Genomic DNA, 19,538 nt, shown 5'->3' with positions numbered 1-19,538 from the left:
TACGCGTTAAAAAAAAAACACCAAAAATGACAAAAATCTTTCCCTTTGTTAGTAAACGCAATAACTTTTGCGCAAACCAATCAAAATACGCTTATTGCGATTTTTTTTACCAAACATATGTAGCATAAAACAAATTGGTCAAAAATTTTTAAAAAAATTGGTTTTTACATCTTTTTTTGGGGGGAATTTCATATAAAAAAATGTTAAAAATATTGTTATTTTTTCAATATAAACGCTCTTTTTTTGTTTATAGCGCAAAAAGTAAAAATCGCACAGGTGATCAAATACCACCAAAAGAAAGCTCTGTTTGTGGAAAAAAAAGGACGTAAATTTCGTTTGGGTACGGCGTCGCACGACCGCACAATTGTCAGTTGAAGTCGCACAGCGCCGAATCGCAAAAAGTGGCCTGGACGGAAGACAGCAAAATCCTCCGGTGGTAAAGTGGTTAACCAGATGTCCGTCACTGTGGAGGAGAGGTGAGTCACTTTGTCACCGCTGAAAGCTCACATAGAGAGAAATTACATAGGTATCCACCATCTCTATACATGTGTGGGGATCCAAACTGTGTAACACTTATAGATATTCATTTTCACCATCTCTGTACACGTGTTGGGTTCAAATTTGAGACTTTTAGAGCCGGGTCACACTATTGCGATGCGGGAAGGCTGCGAATTCGCAGCCTTTTCCCGCATCGCACACGCACCCCCGGCAGTTCACACTGCCATATGCGATCCGCTGGGGGTGTCAATGTAATCTTAACGACACCCCCAGTTTGATCGCATATCGCAGTGCGATCGTGCAGTTCGCACAGGATGGGATCGCACAAGTGTGAACCGCTGTGCGATCCGATCCTGATGCGGCTGCAAAAATGCCTCCTGTGCGTGTTTGCACCGGGTGCGATGCGAATTTAGCCATACAAACTGTATGGCTAAACTCGCACCGCACAGCTGATCGCATGTAATGTCGGAGCAGTGCGCTCCGACATTACATGCGAACCCGGCACTCGCATCAGTGTGAACCGGGTCTTATAGATATTCATGATCCCCAACTCTGTACGGGTGTCAGATCCACTTTGTATTTTATTTAGATATCCATGATAACATCTCTGTATAGGTGTCCGAATTACTTTATCTTATTTAGATATCCATGATAACATCTCTGTATAGGTGTCCGAATTACTTTTGTATCTTATTTAGATATCCATGCTCATCATCTCTTTATGGATGTCAGAATTACATTGGTGATTATGGAAATCTAAGTAAGATACAAACGTAATTCTGACATCAGTAAAGAGATGATGAGCATGGATATCTAAATCACAGTACAGAGATTGTATATTATTTAGATTTCCTTGATCACCATCTCTGTACAGGTGTCAGAATTACTTTTGTATTTTATTTATATATCCATTATCACCATCTCTGTATGGGTGTCAGAACCACAATTGTATCTTATTTAGATATCCATTCTCATCATCTCTTTACGGATGTCAGAGATACGTTTTGTAGCTTATTTAGATTTCCATGATCGTCATCTCTGTATGGGTGTCAGAACCACATTTGTATCTTATTTAGATATCCATGCTCATCATCTCAACGGATGTCAGAATTTCATTGGTCATCATGGAAATCTAAATAAGATACAAAAGTGGTTCTGACAGTACAGGGATTGTATCTTATTTAGATTTCCATATTCACCATCTCTGTACTGGTGTCAGAACCACTTTTGTATCTCTTTTAGATATCCATATTCACCATCTCTGTACGGGTGTCAGAATCACTTTTTGTATTTTATTTATATATACATTATCACCTTCACTGTATGAGTGTCAGAATCACTTTTTTGTATATTTTAGGCCTCATGCACACTTCAGCTCTCAAATGCCTGTTTTACAGGTGTTTGACATTTTAAATGCCCCTCTGTGTTAGTCTATATGTCTATGCACACGTAGGTGTTTGAAGAAGGCGTTTAGGGGCAGAAGTCGGAAAGCAACCAAAATCGTATTGAAGAGACAATCAAAAAATTGTGCAGAAAATACCGCTTGCAACGCGATCGTATGATAATCTGATCAGTAGTACACAACTTTCGAGAGCCGATCACTACAGTACTTACGATTTATTATCCGATGGAACAAACACAAACATTTTTCCTTAATCAGTACAGTTTTCAAACTAGAATAAAATACAAATGCAATAGAATACATTACATCAGCCCTCAAATTTTCCACTCGCCTGCTCGCATTTTGCGAGTGGAAAATTATGTAGGGCGAGCTCCGGGAGCGAGAGGAGAGGACAGCCGGCCACCTGAGGGACTGAGCGCGGATCATTCAACTGTAACAGCTTGTAATTGCCGGGCGCTCGCTGACACACACACAGTCCCGCCTCCTAGCCCGGCTTCTTTGATGGACAGAACACCTGGCCAACCAGGACGTGTGACGTCTATCAAAGAAGCCGGGCTAGGAGGCGGGACTGTGTGTGTCAGCGAGCGCCCGGCAATTACAAGCTGTTACAGTTGGATGATCCGCGCTCTGACACTGGCAAAGGGGTTATCTTGCGCCGATCATCTCTTCCACTTAAGGCAGCTTGCTTCCTCCATCTGCGCTGCTCTGAGAAGGTGAGTGCATATAGAGGAATTGATATGCAAAGATCAATTCCTCTATATGCAGCCGCCCCATCCCCCTCCTATCCAACTTCTTTATATTTTTTGCTGGCCCCCTAGTGCTGTACAGCCCCCCCTCTCCAGCCCCTTAGTGCTCTTCGGCCCCCCCCCCTCCAGCCCTCCCCAGTGCTCTTCAGCCCCCCCCTCCAGCCCTCCCCAGTGCTCTTCAGCCCCCCCCCTCCAGCCCTCCCCAGTTCTCTTCAGCCCCCCCTCCAGGAATTGGGGGCGGGGCAGGGTAGGAGTTGGGTGGGGCAACTGGTGGTGAGTAACCCTGAAGGCCTGGCTAGTAGCTCAGGACTTTACATTTTGAGCCCTGCATTACATCACTGCTAAATTTTTGTTCCGTTTTTATATGAGAATTTTTTGTAATTTTAGTAACCTCTTAATTTTCGATATGGGACTAGCATGCAAAAAAAAAAGGATGATCATTCATCCAATAATCTCATCGTGGGTACAAGGCTTTATAAAAAACTTATGATACCCATCTCTGTACAGGTATAGGGATCTGATTTGTAGTTATAGATATCCATGATCACCATCTATGTACAGGTATAGGGGATCTGATTTGTAGTTATAGATATCCATGATCATCATCTCTGTACAGGTATAGGAATCTGATTTGTAGCTTTTCTAAATATCTATGATCACCATCTCTGTACAGGTATAGGGGATCTGATTTGTAGTTCTAGATATCCATGATCACCATCTCTGTACAGGTATAGGAATCTGATTTGTAGTTATAGATATCCATGATCACCATCTCTGTACAGGTATAGGGGATCTGATTTGTAGTTATAGATATCCATGATCACCATCTCTGTACAGGTATAGGGGATCTGATTTGTAGTTATAGATATCCATGATCACCATCTCTGTACAGGTATAGGGGATCTGATTTGTAGTTATAGATATCCATGATCACCATCTCTGTACAGGTATAGGGGATCTGATTTGTAGTTATAGATATCTATGATCACCATCTCTGTACAGGTATAGGGGATCTGATTTGTAGCTCTTATAAATCTCTATAATCACCATCTCTGTATGGGTGTGAGGATCACCTTTGTATCTCTGAGAGACCTGTGATTACCATTTCTCTACAGGTATGGAGATCACATTCGTAGATCCAATGTGTCAGAGGGTTTAAATCTGATCTTTAGCTTTTAGTGAATTTTAAATTGTTCATTTCGATCAAGCTGGTCCAAACAAACAATTTCCTTCACTACTAGATGTGCCTGCTGTGTGGGATGTATAAACTGTATATATAGCCACAGCTACTGTACATACAGTATATAGCGCTGTGTTCTGGCAGTGGGAAAGGGAGTCTTACTGTTCAGTTCTCAAAACAAAATGGAGTCGGGCTGAGTGCTGCTCATCCATTCACAGGGTGACTTGTATTATATGAATTGAAGCTTCTTCTGCTTGGCTGAGGCGGAGAGGCCTGCTGATGATGTCACAATCTCTGACTTCATTCATAGAATACAAAACTCCCTGTAAATGGCTGAGACCAATGGGATTTTTTTTTTATCTGAGATTGAGACCGGAAGTCCCCATCCTGCTTCAAGAACACAGCAATGTATACAGTAAGGCGAGGCTACATACAGTTTATACAGCGGGCACATCTCATTGAGAAGGGAATGGCTTGTTTGGACCAGCTTGGATATTTAAAGTTCACTAAAAGCTAGAGATCAGCTTAAAGCTAACCTCACGCTTGGGCAAAAAAAAAAAAGAGAGAGAATCCAGCCAACAACATCTTTTCAAAGCTGAGTTCCAGCCTAAAAATAAACTTTGCAGCATCAGTTAGCTTAAAAAAAATCTGAAAAAGAATTGGATGATTAATATTTCCTTTTTTTTTGTTTCACTTACCTTGTTTTTAATGAAAATGAACTTACCTTCCTTCCTCTTCCTCCTTGTGCGGCATTGGGTCCTGGGAGATGAGCGTCATCAATCCCAGGATGCAATGGGAGCGGCCGGCCGCTACTCTGATTGCCGATCGCAATCTACAGCGCATGCGCGAGATTGCGATCGGCATTTTGGGTAGCCCAGGAAGAGGGACACAACGGGGGACACCGTGGCTTCAGATGCCCACACCGGAGATGGCCGCGCTCTGCAATCAATTTTAAAGGTAAGAATTTATCTTTATTCCATAACTGTACTGTAATGTGGGGCTAGTGTTAGGGTAATTGGGGATAGCTTAGGATTAGGGGGGTATTTTTAGCTCACAAATGTGTATGTGGCCGGAACTCCGCTTTAAGTGTTGTTTTTTATGTGTAAATTGCTGGCAGTTGGTCTTTATGTGTCTACTCTGCAATAAAAGCTCCTTTTTATTGATGTCTTTCACCAGCTATGCCCTGCAGACCAGGAGCACAGAGGTTCTTCTGCTGAAGGATTCGGGAAGCAGGATGTCCGTCGACTACATACTCTCCACCCACGAGAGAGTCGTCCAGGTGAGCCCAGACATTTCTTTCCATTTTCATTGTACAATACTTGGCTTTAAAGGCTCAGGGCAACCAGAAATCTTGTTTAAGTTCTATGGCGAACCTGTTGAGAAGTCACCCTTTTTTTTTTTTTTTTGCAGGGACTCCATCACTGAGATAATTTCTGTCCGCCTTGGGGTATTCCCACTCCTCCTCCTAAATTATCAGCAGTATGTTTTATAACCACTTAAGCCCCGGAAGATTTTACCCCCTTCCTGACCAGGGCCTATTTTGCGATTCGGCACTGCGTGACTTTAACAGACAATTGCAAGGTCGTGCGACACTGTACCCAAATGAAATTGACGTCCTTTTTTCCCACAAACAGAGCTTTCTTTTGGTGGTATTTGATCACCTGTGCAATTTTTTATTTTTTTTTATCATGCGCTATAAACAAAAAAAGAGCGACAATTTTGCAAAAATAACAATATTTTTCACATTTTTTTATTTGAAATTCCCCCCGAAAAAAAAAAGTAAAAATCTAAATTTTTTTACATTTTAGGCCAATTTGTTTTCTGCTACATATGTTTGGTAAACAAAAATTGCAAAAAGCGTATTTTGATTGGTTTGCGCAAAAGTTATTGCGTTTACTAACAAAGGGAAAGATTTTTGTCATTTTTATTTTTTTTTAACGAGTAATGGCGGCGATCTGCGATTTTTTTTTTGCGGGACTCCGACATTGCGGCGGACAGATCGGACCCCTAACTGACATTTTTGACACTTTTGGGGGGACCAGTGACCTTACTACAGTAATCAGTGCTATAAATATGCACTGTCACTGTACTAATGACACTGGCAGGGAAGTGGTTAACCTAGGGGTGATTAAAGGGTTAGGTGTGAGCCTAGGGAAGTGTTTTTTTTTTTCAAATTTTATTTTTCTTTTATTTATTCCAATTCATAAACATATACATGTCATTCCTTACATTTTTAACTTCCAAAAACATCGTGACTGACATATTATATCATAGCCATTCTCAAAAAAAGCCTTTTCTACCCAGTCCCTTCCCTCCTTCCCTTCTTCTCCCCCCCAAAAAAAAAAAAAAAAAGGAAAAATATAAGTTTCTCTCCCCTCTCTTCCCAATTGGCCTTTCATGGAGATCCCGAGACTCTCAGTATTCCGCTCGCCATTTTTTATCTATTTCTAATCAGCCAGTTCTTATTCTATCATTAATGATTGACATTCCTCTGATTTAACATACTCTTTCCATTGTTTCCACTTCTTCTCATATTTATCTGATTGTTGGCAGGCAGACATTACCAGATTCTCTAATTTATTTATTTCCTCAACCTTCTTTATCCACATTTTTATATTAGGGGGGTCAGTATCCCTCCACTTAAGAGGGATACATGTTTTAGCTGCGTTTATAAAATGTGGCATAATAGATTGTTTATATCCCTGAATGGGTGTGCTGGGTGTATGGAACAGAAAGAGAGCCGGTTCTTTAGAGATTTGACACTTCATAATTTCCTGTATCGTCTTCCAGATCTGTTCCCAGAATATTTCTACTCCGGGACATGACCAAAATATATGGAACATTGTCCCTCTTCCCGTCCCACACCTCCAGCACCGATCTGTATTTGTCCTAGAGATCTTGTTCATTTTTACTGGGGTATAATACCATCTGACTAGTATTTTGTAATTTAATTCTTGTATTCTGACACATCTTGAGGTTGAAAATACTGATTTGATTATTTGCTTTTCTCGTTCTACCGAAAAAGTAATGTCCATTTCTTTTTCCCACTCCCTCAAAAACGGTAGTTTACATCGTTCTGTTGATGTCATTAACCACTTTACCACCGGAGGATTTTGCTGTCTTCCGTCCAGGCCACTTTTTGCGATTCGGTGCTGTGCGACTTCAACTGACAATTGCGCGGTCGTGCGACGCCGTACCCAAACGAAATTTACGTCCTTTTTTTCCCACAAGCAGAGCTTTCTTTTGGTGGTATTTGATCACCTGTGCGATTTTTACTTTTTGCGCTATAAACAAAAAAAGAGCGTTTATTTTGAAAAAATAACAATATTTTTAACATTTTTTTATATGAAATTCCCCCCAAAAAAGATGTAAAAACCAATTTTTTTAAAAATTTTTGGCCAATTTGTTTTCTGCTACCTATGTTTGGTAAAAAAAATCACAATAAGCGTATTTTGATTGGTTTGCGCAAAAGTTATTGCGTTTACTAACAAAGGGAAAGATTTCTGTCATTTTTGGTGTTTTTTTTTTTAACGTGTAATGGCGGCGATCTGCGATTTTTTTTGCGGGACTGCGACATTGCGGCGGACAGATCGGACCCTTGACTGACATTTTTGACACTTTTGGGGGTACCAGTGACATTACTGCAGTAATCAGTGATATATATATGCACTGTTACTGTAAAAATGACACTGGCAGGGAAGGGGTTAATTTTATTGGAGAGGGAGGGGTTAATGTATGCCTGGTGCTTACTGACGTGTAGGGGGGGAGGTGACTGAGTGAGTCATGGACAGATCGGATGTCCAGCTATGCTGAACAGTCTGATCTGTCACTATGGAGATCCACAGCGGGCGGATCTCCAGACTCGATCCCCGACGATCGGGTAAGAGCAGCGGCGATCGCCGCTGCTCCTCCCCTGGCCCGACTCCCGCTGTGAATGAAAACAGCGGGAGCGAGCCTCCGGCGGCGCGCAAGCGCCGCCCAGAAGGGGGAGTGTCTGACGACGTAGTACTACGTCGTCAGGCGATAACGAGCCACTCTGCCGCAGTAATATTACTGTGAGCAGACGTAAAGTGGTTAATAAAGCGTACAGTTTAGATATAGCATGGTCTAACATTCCCTGCTGAGTACACATTTTTTCGTAAGTTGTTAAATCTTTGTCTCCTTGAGTGGGGAGTTGTAAAGATCTCAAAAAATGGCGTAATTGAAAGGCCCTCCATAAATCTAGGCCGAAAGGGCCCAAGGGGTCCATTAACTCACTTACTGTTACCCATCTTAACTCCAGAAGAAAGTCAGATATCTGAAAAATTCCCTTTTCCAGCAGGGTTTTAAACTTCCCATCTTGGTATCCTGTAACAAAATGGGGGTTCCCCAGTACTGGATACAGCAGGGAACTTTCCCTAGGGAAGTGTTTACTAACTGTGGGGGTGATGGGCTTGTGAAATGACCATAGAGACCTGTGATCCTGTATAGAAGGATCACAGGAGCTCTGTGATCATTCCAGAGAGAAGAACGGTTGGCTGTGTTTACAGCAGCTGACCGTCCTTCTCTCTTAGCGGGGAGCGATCGCAGATGGCCAGCAGTAATCGGTGCCACTGGCCCCGTGCAACGTTATCCCCACTGCCTAGTGGGGGGTGGGAGCGCGCCCCCGGCGGTGCATGCTCGCCCCCCAGCACCACGTCCGCAACTGATGTAGAGCTACGTCAGTTCACGCAGGAGAGGCAGTAAATCTGCGGTGGGTGGTCTTAATGTGGTTAAAGAGGAAGTAAACTTATGGTAGAATAGACCAATGGGGTCTCTTCTGTAATAAATACCTTGCCTGTCAGCCGTCTGCCTGTCAGCCGTCGTGTTCACTGAGGTGCACATGCACAGCTCAGCGAACATTCACGGCCCCGATCCGGGCCACGTTGATAGGATTACATGCGTGGGAGTGGCGTAATCGCGCCCTGGCCCATCAAGTGGCGGAAGGCACGGAACCCGGAAAGGAAGACCGAGCAAAGATGGAAGCGCCGGGAGGGGGGAGGGGTTATGCTGGATCAGTCCCAGCGCTGTGCTGGGAGGACACCATATGACAGGTAAGTCTGCCATAATGCACTAATATGCTGTTCATACTAGTACATTATGGCCTTACCCACCTGGGAGGCCTCTGGACTTGCTAGAAAATTGAATACTACAGCAAGAGTCCGTTCTCTAGCACAGCCCCCTTAATCCTAGCATGTTCGAGCCCTGTTCTCTTCTGGGGGTGTCAAATTATTGTCTGTACTGGCCTAGCTCCTCCCTTAACTTTTTTTTGGTAGCTGCCAGGGAAGGCGTGAAGGGCAAATACCATAGTGACAGTTTTGAGTCTGTTGGGGCTGCTGACATCACATCCAAGATGGCGGCACCCAGCAGCAGTCTTAGGGGCTTTTCGATGTCTACACAAGGGAGGCTTTTACAGGTGTATTTCTTTGATGTTGAAAGTGTTAATGGTACCGGCTATTCATGGTGGTCTTTTCTTAGGTGAGTGGACTCAAAGCTACACTGGCCCCTATTATCCTGGAGGTCCTCATGATGAATCAGCCAGAAGGGGTCCAGCTTCAGGTCAAGGAGGTAAGAGAACTGATCTCAGATACTAAACCTATGGAATGGTTATGACCTCTCCACTGACCTTTCTACCGGTATGAAGTGAGAGCATGCAGCTTGCAGACGCCGATCCTTTTTAGGTTGCTTTGCTCCACTCCCATTCCTGGACGCACACTGTAACCGTGGAACTAAATTCCTCTACCTTTGGAGCGACGCCACGGACGCACAGTTGACCAATCATATGGTAGCTGCCAGTAACAGGAGCTGGAGAATTGAAGGCGGCAGTTAGTTGGTGGGGCTGAGAGGTTCAGTTTTTTATATCCCAAGTATTGTTGAGAGGGCTGAGATGGACATTTTAGGCTTGGTGTACAGGGCTGCTGAAAGAAATCATGGGGCCCCATACAGCCCATCTGACAGGGCCCCTCTCCTCTGAAAATATCAAATGATAGCGGTAATATCTGCACCTCCACAGTGAGTGATTGGTACTGATCGCTCACTGTGTTCATTCAGGGTGTCCTCCCCCACTCACCATTCTGAAATAACCCACCTGTGTGCCCTCAGCAGCTACTGGCAGGAGAGGAGGGCAGTCCGCAGCACTGTGATGGAAAGGGGCACCCTGGGGTCCTAGATAGCAGGGAGAAGGGGGCGCAGATACTAGAACCGATCCCCCTGCAGTGCAGCCAGAGGAAGAAAAATAAAGTAGTCACAAGTGTCAGCAATAAGGCACGACTGCTGGCCCTCCTGCTTGGCTGGTGCCCGGGCCCCTCTTTTGAACTGATGAGGCCCGGGGCTGGCTGTACTACCTTATCAGCAGCCCTGTTGGTGTAGTTGACCTCTGACCTTGTAGTTGAGGATCTTTTTTAGTTGTAAAAGCAAAAAAAGTGTCTGCCACTTGAGTAACGAAACCAGCGCCCCCTCTATGATGAAAGGATAAAACACATGGGGCTCCCAGGATGGGAGCTCAAAGTATACAGTCACACAAGCAATAGCCACAAAGAAGCGCTGAATGGACCCACCAGATGGGGAGTGATGGCAGCAACAAATGTCATAGATGGTACAAGACACCATGTAATTGAAAAAGCATTAAGGAGTTTATTGGGGACAAATCCATAAATATGCATTCATGATATAAGGCAGTGGTAAGCCCTGTGCAAGTACCCCAGACCTGTGTTATGAAACCCAAATGGGTAAAAGTCTCACAGGATGGTTCCCATCTGACAAGCTGCTGAATAGACAAGACCAGCCAGGACGGTGCAGTAGTGCAGGCGGCCATGTTGTGTTTTCAAGCCATAGAGTGGTGGTGAATGAGGGTCACAGAGAAAAACAGGGAAGATCCCGTGGTGCCAGGTGGAAGAAAGGCAGGAGAGGTACAGACAGGTGGTGTCGCCGGAGAAACAGAGAGAGCCCGCTTGCGGCGGATGCACAACACAAAAGCAACTTGGACGTGACATCAGACCCTCAGGTAAAAGCCGACAAAGCAAGGCTTGAGCCGCCGGTGGTAGGCGGCTGGATCCGCTGGTGTAACGCAGATGAGAAAGGGAGGCAGGTGACTTAAGAAAGGGCTACGCCCGAAACGCGTTGTCAGGACAACCCTGCCTCCCCTTCTCATCCGCCTTCCACCAGCAGATCCAGTCTCCTACCACCGGCGGCTCAAGCCTTACTTTAGACGGCTACTCCCTGAGGGTCTGACGTCATGTCCAGGTTGCTTTCCCGTTGTGCACCCGCCGCGAGCGGGGCTCTCTCGGTTTCTCCGGCGACACCACCGATCTGTACCTCTCCTGCCTTTCATCCACCTGGCAACACGGGATCTTCTCCGTGACCCGTTGGGACCCTCCTTCACCACCACTCTACGGCTTGGAACACGACATGGTCTCCTGCACTACTGCACCGTCCTGGCTGGTCTTATCTATTCAGCAGCTTGTCAGATGGGAACCATCCTGTGAGTCCTTTTACCCATTTGGGTTTCATAACACAGGTCTGGGGTACTTGCACAGGGCTTACCACTGCCTTATATCATGGATGCATATTTATGGATTTATCCCCAATAAACTCCTTAATGCTTCTCGGCCTTTTGGCTAAGATCAAGTGTAGTATCTGTTCTTATCAGTGTTGGAATGGAACCTGAAGGTTAGTATCGGTGGTGGCCGAAGTTAACCGGGGCGTTCTGGGCGTAACTGGAGGACCGGAGTAGGCCAAACCAGAGAAAGCCGGATGGTTCCAATGCCTTCCTGATTTGAATGGGTCCGCCCTGTCAGTCTGAAGGGAGCGGGAAAGCCAGGCGACCACGGTTAGTACTGCTTCTGGATGTGATTGGTAAGGAATGGCGGATGGTGGTGGGGGAACCTTTCCTCCTGGGTTGAATCTGGCCTTGCAAAAGGCTTGTCCCCAGTTGAAGGCAGGTTCTCCCTAAGCTGTCTAAAATTCTGATGCCTCCTGATGGGATAGGGCTACACGAGGTCTGGCCGGGGGCTGAGACCGAAAAAGCCCGTGGTGTATGTGCCCCTGGGGTGGCAGCCCAGGGGTGCCTCAATCTCACTGGTGAGGGGCAGCTCACCTGAGTTTTTGTGGCACCTTGGTCACTGCACCATCACACTTTTTCAAGCACCTGCCTCTTGGGGTGGGCCTTTTGGCCAACACCAGAGGAATTTTTTATTCCTGGCCGGGGGGCCTGCCAAGGTTTTGCACTTTGGCACTACCCTGCACTTCTCCACTTCCCTTTTCCCCACTCTGTTTTTCTTTGTTGTGTGTCACGTTTGTCCCTTTTTTTGGTTGAGCACTTTGCACGACTTTGATGGCGTAGGTCCTTCGGGCCTGCCCTGTAAGTCTTGGGAGGGGGTGGATATGGCCTTTTGGCTTAGTTCGCCCTCTCCCATGGGGTCTCCCTTCGGGGGAGCCCTACCTAGTACTCGGGGTGGGCTGTTTCGGCAGTCCCCCTGAAGAATGGGGTCCGCCCGGTTTCGGCTGGGTGGACCTAAGTGAGTACCTCAGTCCCTGTCAGGAGCTTCGCGCCCCGGGGGATCAGGGTCAGGGCCCTTCCTCTTCGGAGGAGGGCCATGTGTGTACGCCTTGTGCACTTTTTGTGTGTCCACGTTTGCGTGTGTGCACTTTTTTATGCACCGGGTGTTAAGTCTTTTGAGTGTGTTTCACACACCACGGGCTTTAAAAAAAAAAAAAAAAAAAAGTGACACTTGTTTATATTGCTGGACAGCAGCGCGATTCGCTGCACTGCTGTACAGTGGCACACAATCCTGTCCAATGCACTGTAATAAGATTCAGCATATCTGCATTTTATCACAGATCACTGCAGCACAGCTCCATGCTGCATTTCAGTGTGAAAAAGATGCATTGAAAACAATTGTTGTGACTGGCATTTTACAGTGTATGAAAACACCGGTAACCACACCAGTGTGAATTCTGCCTAGGGCCAGTTGGGCTACAGAATGGGTAGTCTTCCCATTGGGAAATGTGACTGCAATTGGTATTGGAGTTCCCTGTAAAGTGGATCTAAATTTTAAAGTATAAAACATTAACAGGAAAAGTTATATGGCTGAAGATTTTTTATTTTGGAACTTTCGACATACCAGCTCCGTGTACAATGAGTAGAGCCGGGCATGAGAATGATTTATGTCCTGTGCACGGGATTAACATCAGTGACCGACCAATGTCTTAGTATGCTGTGCATTTTTGCACATCATGGGAGGAGATGGGGATATCATGCAGATACAGTCACAGTTAGGATGAAAAAAGACACAACTCCATCTAGTTCAACCAATAAAAATTAAATCCTACAATCCCATATACACAATCCTATACCCGCAGTTGATCCAGAGGAAGGCGAAAACCCCCCAGCAAAGCATGATCCAATTTGCTACAGCAGGGGAAAAAAATTCCTTCCTGACCCCCCGGGAGGCAATCGGATATTCCCTGGATCAACTTTACCTATAAACAGGCCTCGACAATCCCCGGGCGCCAGGTCGCATTTGCGACTAGAATTAGCGACCTGGCGCCTGGGGTGCCCAGCAGGAGGTGTCCTGTCCCTTTTGCGCCCCCACCTTCTTTCCCGAGTGCACGGACTTCCACGCCATCCATAAATTGAGTCCCCGGCTTTTCGGCCTTCTTCTGTGAGATGAGAGGCTAGGGTAACTGGCGCCCTCTTGTGGTGGCCGGGAGGAATGCATGTTCTCAATGCCTTCCCTCTCATCTGCTCTTTGGAAGGAGATGGGAAGTTTTTGCAGGCTTCATCTCTCTGTCCAGTTACCTTTGCTTAAAGGTAAGTGGACAGGGAGTGTGGATATTATTATTAATTTATTTTTTAAATTTAATAAAAATAAAAAATAATTTTTTCTTTTTTTTTTTTTTTTTTAAATTATTAAAAAAAAAAAAAAAAAAACATCTTTCATTTTTTTTCAATTCTTATTATTTAAAAAAAAAAAAAAAAAAATATATATATATATATATAATCTTTTTTTTTTTTTCTCATCGCCGTGCCACAGCCGAAGGCCCCTTTCACACGGGCTGTCTGATCGGGTCCGCCTGTCAGTTTTTCAGGCAGACTTGATCGGACCCTTCATTCTCCTCTATGGAGCGGTAATCTGCCCCCATCTGATCCTGTCCTCCAAAAACAGATGGATGGTGGTTCTATTTTCTATCCATCCCGTGGATCGGATCAGATAGCATCGGATGGAAAGAGACAGACAGTCTGTTACCATCCAATTGCGCTATAGAGGAGAGTGGGGTTCTAGTCGTATTTATGTGTAAATTTAGTATCCATTTTATTAAATAAAGCTTGGTTGTTAGTTTAAAAAAAAAAAAAAAAACTGGCTCCTAACTTTTTTAGCTGGCTCCTAGATTTCAGGCAAATTTGTCAAGCCCTGCCTATAAATATTAGTACCCATTTATATTATGTACACCCAGGAAATAATCCAGGCCTTTTTTTTTTTTTAAAGCAATCTACTGAGCTGTGCAGAACCACCTCTGGAGGGAGTCTATTCCACAATGATGAACTTTTCTTAGAAAGGAACGCTGTGACAGGTTCTCTTGAAGAAACAAAACCTCCTCCCACTGCTAAAGCCACTTGGTGAATAATTGGTGCTTCAGGGGTTTAAGCAAGTTGTGAACTCCTGCCAAGGTGCAGTGCTCGGGCCTGACCGGCCAATTGCAGGCTTCAAAAGCAGTCACCTGATGGGGAAGGAGGATTTAACCTTTGATAAATGGGGGGAGGCCTAGTTTTTACAAGAGACCTTGGTGGTCACTTTACCTTGAATAGACAAAGTGACAGTCTCTTTAAAATGGAAAACCCCTTTTAACAGAACTTCTTTACCTTCCTTTTCTGTACATCTCAGATGTTATTTTATTGTATCTCCGCAGCATACAGAGACAGATTACCTGAAAAGATTCAAAGTTCGGCCAGATGTGGAAAAGATGAAAGCTGCCATTAATTGAGACCCTACTAATGGAGATGACTGGAGAATCCGAGAACCACCAATGAACCTCTCTGGATACACCGGGCAACTGAAAATCTGCCGAGCAGCTGGGAAATGGAGAAATTGGTCCAGGCTAGTACCAGTGTGTGTGATGTTGGGCTCTGGTCAGAGCTGGTACAGGATGGGATGAAGGTTATGGATGACAGTCATTTTTTTTATTTTATACAATACTTGTAATATTTAAAAATAAAAGTGAATAACTTGAAAGAAATTGATCTGTTTAACTAGAATGCGACCCACAACACCTCGTCATAACACTTAAAATTTAAAGCTGAACTCCAGTCTGGTTATTTATTTTTACCCATACTTTCTGTCCCTATGTACAAACCCGATTCCAAAAAAGTTGGGACACTGTACAAATTGTGAATAAAAACAGAATGCAATGATGTGGAAGTTTCAAATTTCAATATTTTATTCAGAATACAACATAGATGACATATCAAATGTTTAAACTGAGAAAATGTATCATTTTAAGGGAAAAATAAGTTGACTTTAAACTTCATGGCATCAACACATCTCAGAAAAAGTTGGGACAAGGCCATGTTTACCACTGTGTGGCATCCCCTCTTCTTTTTATAACAGTCTGCCAACGTCTGGGGGCTGAGGAGACAAGTTGGTCAAGTTTAGGAATAGGAATGTTGTCCCATTCTTGTCTAATACAGGCTTCTAGTTGCTCAACTGTCTTAGATCTTCTTTGTCGCATCTTCCTCTTTATGATGCGCCAAATGTTTTCTATGGGTGAAAGATCTGGACTGCAGGCTGGCCATTTCAGTACCCGGATCCTTCTTCTACGCAGCCATGATGTTGTAATTGATGCAGTATGTGGTCTGGCATTGTCATGTTGGAAAATGCAAGGACTTCCCTGAAAGAGACGACGTCTGGATGGGAGCATATGTTGTTCTAGAACTTGGATATACCTTTCAGCATTGATGGTGCCTTTCCAGATGTGTAAGTTGCCCATGCCACACGCACTCATGCCGCCCCGTACCATCAGAGATGCAGGCTTCTGAACTGAGAGCTGATAACAACTTGGGTTGTCCTTGTCGTCTTTAGTCCGGATGACATGGCGTCCCAGTTTTCCAAAAAGAACTTCAAATTTTGATTCGTCTGACCACAGAACAGTTTTCCATTCCATCAGTCCATTGTAAATGAGCCTTGGCCCAGAGAAAACGCCTGCGCCTCTGGATCATGTTTAGATATGGCTTCTTTTTTGTCCTATAGCGTTTTAGCTGGCGACGGTGAATGGCACGGTGGATTGTGTTCACCGACAATGTTTTCTGGAAGTATTCCTGAGACCATATTGTGATTTCCATTACAGTAGCATTCCTGTATGTGATGCAGTGCCGTCTAAGGGCCCGAAGATCACCGCCATCCAGTATGGCTTTCCACCCTTGACCCTTACGCACAGAGATTGTTCCAAATTCTCTGAATCTTTGGATGATATTATGTACTGTAGATGATGATAACTTAATTTTTCTGAGAAACTCCTTTCTGATATTGCTCCACTATTTTTTGCCTCGGCATTGGGGGAATTGGTGATCCTCTGCCCATCTTGACTTCTGAGGGACACTGCCACTCTGAGAGGCTCTTTTTATACCCAATAATGTTGCCAATTGACCTAATAAGTTAAAAATTGGTCCTCCAGCTGTTCCTTATGTGTACATTTACCTTTTCCGGCCTCTTATTGCTACCTGTCCTAACTTTTTTGGAATGTGTAGCTCTCATGAAATCCAAAATGAGACAATATTTGGCATGACATTTCAAAATATCTCACTTTCAACATTTGATATGTTATCTATATTATATTGTGAATAAAATCGAAGTTTATGAGATTTGTAAATTAATCCATTCCTTTTTTACTCACAATTTGTACAGCGTCTCAACTTTTTTGGAATCGGCTTTGTACATTGCAAACGTTTTTTTTTTAACCACTTCTGGACCAGAAGGATTTGCCCCCTTAATGACCAGGCCATATTTTGCGATTCGGCACTGCGTTACTTTAATGGACAATTGCGCGGTCGTGCGACGCTGAACCCAAATAAAACTGATGTTCTTTTTTTTCCCACAAACAGAGCTTTCTTTTTATGATATTTGATCACCTGTACGATTTTTATTTTTTTGCACTATAAACAAAAAAATAGCGACAATTCTGAAAAAAAACAATAATTTTCCCTTTCTGCTATATAACATTCCCAAAAAAAAAAAATTGTTTTCTGCTACATATTTTTGGTAAAAAAATTTGCAATAAGCGTATTTTGATTGGTTTGCGCAAAAGTTATCGTGTCTACTAACTATGTGAAAGATTTATGTCATTTTCTTATTGTTTTTTTTTTTGTACTAGTAATGGCGGCAATCTGCGATTTTTAGCGGGACTGCGACATTGCGGCGGACAGATCGGACCCCTAACTGACATTTTTGACACTTTTGGGGGGACCAGTGACATTACTACAGTAATCAGTGCTAAAAATATGCACTGTTACTATAATGATGACACCGGCAGGGAAGGGGTTAACCCTGTGGGTGATCAAGGGGTTCAATGTGAGCCTAGGGGAGTGATTCTAACTGTATGGGGGTATGGCTTGTGAAATGATCAGAGACCTGTGATCTTACATAGAAGGATCACAGGCACGCTGTGATCATTCCAGAGAGAATAACGGTCAGTTGTGTTTACAACAGCTGACGGTTCTTCTCTCTCAGCGGGGAGGGATTGCGGGTGGCAATCGGAGCCGCCTGCCTCGTGCATCGGAGTCCCCGCTGCTGAGTGGGGGCGGAAGAGCACCGCCAGCGGCGTGTGCTCGCCCCCTAGCTGCAGGCGCGTGATGGTTTGCGCAGGAGGGGCTGCCTGCCGCAGTAAAACTGCGGTGGGCGGTTCAGAAGCGGTTAAAAACGTGTTTGTTTTTTTAAAAGCAACCTAGTTTCTGTGTCATTTATTTTGGTTGAATGACGTCTGTGGTGTCATCTCTTTGAATTAGAATCTGCAACTATACCCGGTCATTTGGGGGGGCAGTATTAGTGCAGCATTGGGCTCACTTCCTGTCTCTGGAAGACAGGAAGTGAGGTCACATCCTGTCTGCAATAACAAACTACAATTCCTATCATGCAATAGGAATTGAAACTAATAAAGGATGAGAATGAGGGTTATATTGGGGGCAGGTTGTTGGCTCATCTGTAGTGCAGATAAGTCCAGGTCTGTCAGTCAAAGTGTGAGGTAGTGGTATTTGGGACAGACCAGGAGTCTCCTGGCCTGTCAATCAAACATTGCTATGCCAGTGGTTGGTCAAGCCAGGAGTCTGAGCTGCCCCGGCCCTCGCACTACAGCAAGCAGTGACTAAATTACATTGCAGCTTACTGTACAGGGCAATACACGGAGGATCCTACAAGACCAGTGGGCAGGGGAAGTTGCAGGCATAACGGCCACAAAATGACCCCTTATTCTTCAGAATTCAGGTTGGGTTTTATCAGTGGGTGGATGGCTGAATTAAAAAACTAAAAACATATTGTTTGAAGTAGAACTATAGGTAAAATGTTTTTTATTTTATTTTTTTTTTAATTTTGGGTAGAGTAAGGGAGGGTTATAACCCCTGTCAAATTTCTTTTTTTTTTTATCACCATCTGTGTCCCATTGTGAAGATTTCCCTTCACTTCCTTTCCCATAGCCAAACAGGAAGTGAGAGGAATTTCATGCAAATTAAGGGCATTCATTAGGGACACCCAGGTCACCAGAATTATTGTCTCTCCATTGGAAGACATCCCTTCTATTTCCGTTATGGGGAAACCCAAAATTTGGGATTTTCTTTTACTTTCAGTGATAATAGTAAACAGGACATACAGAGAGGGTGAATCTCCTTAATGGGATCTCAGACAGCAGTAAAAATTGACAGAGGTTCTAACCCCTCTCCACTCTACCCAAAACTAAAAAAAAAATAAAAGCCTTTAGTTATACTATAAAGGTAGGAAATAACCATATGAGATAAAAATTCTGCCTGGAGTTTAGTTTTAAAGCAAAGCTACACTCTGGTTTTCTATGAATGGATGGTCACACATCCATTCATCATCTTTTCCATCCTGCTGTGCACTGGATGATGGGAGAAGTCAGGTGGAGCCAGCAAATCTTTCGCAGTAATCCATAGTTACATAGTTTGTGAGGTTTAAAAAAGACATCAGTCCATCCAGTTCAACCTATGATGTGTGTGTGTGTGTTTGCTGTTAACCGTACATTGTATACCCCTGTATGTTGTACATTGTATACCCCTGTATGTTGTACATTGTATACCCCTGTATGTTGTACATTGTATACCCCTGTATGTTGTGGTCTTTAAGGTGCCCATCTAATAGTTTTTTTAAACTATCGATGCTCCCTGCTGATACGACTGCTTGTGGAAGAGAATTCCACATCCTTACTGCTCTGACAGTGAAGAACCCCCTGCTTATTTTAAGGTTAATCCGCCTTTCCTCTAGTTTTAGTGAGTGGCCCCGTGTCTTGTTTTCAATGATTTTTATTGAAAATTTTACAAAACGCACATAGAAATCAGTTCAAAATAACAGCGAGCAGTGGTACATCAGTATCAAACAACAGCCAACACGCCCCTAGGAGGCCAACACAGTAACAAAGTAAAGGTCTATAGCCTAAGTAACAGGAAATCAATAACCATAAGGTACCATGAAAGACC

At 44.1% G+C, this 19,538-nt stretch overlaps 1 protein-coding gene across 1 annotated transcript; it reads left to right on the top strand.

Annotated features, from left to right (window-relative positions):
• Window positions 1–443: 443 nt before the first annotated feature.
• LOC309547489 (large ribosomal subunit protein mL48-like) lies at window positions 444–15,082 on the top strand. The gene is made up of 4 exons (XM_082247360.1): window positions 444–476; window positions 5,003–5,105; window positions 9,323–9,412; window positions 14,753–15,082. Exons 1-4 carry the CDS (start codon window positions 454–456, stop codon window positions 14,825–14,827), a joined length of 291 nt encoding a protein of 96 aa, XP_082103486.1. The 5' UTR covers window positions 444–453; the 3' UTR covers window positions 14,828–15,082.
• Window positions 15,083–19,538: the final 4,456 nt, after the last annotated feature.

The sequence above is a fragment of the Pelophylax lessonae genome, assembly GCF_965119305.1.
Source record: "Pelophylax lessonae genome assembly, chromosome: 2".
NCBI classification, from domain to species: domain Eukaryota; kingdom Metazoa; phylum Chordata; class Amphibia; order Anura; family Ranidae; genus Pelophylax; species Pelophylax lessonae.
The sequence above is the reverse complement of the archived record's forward strand: the minus strand, read 5'-3'. Positions and strand labels throughout refer to the sequence as shown.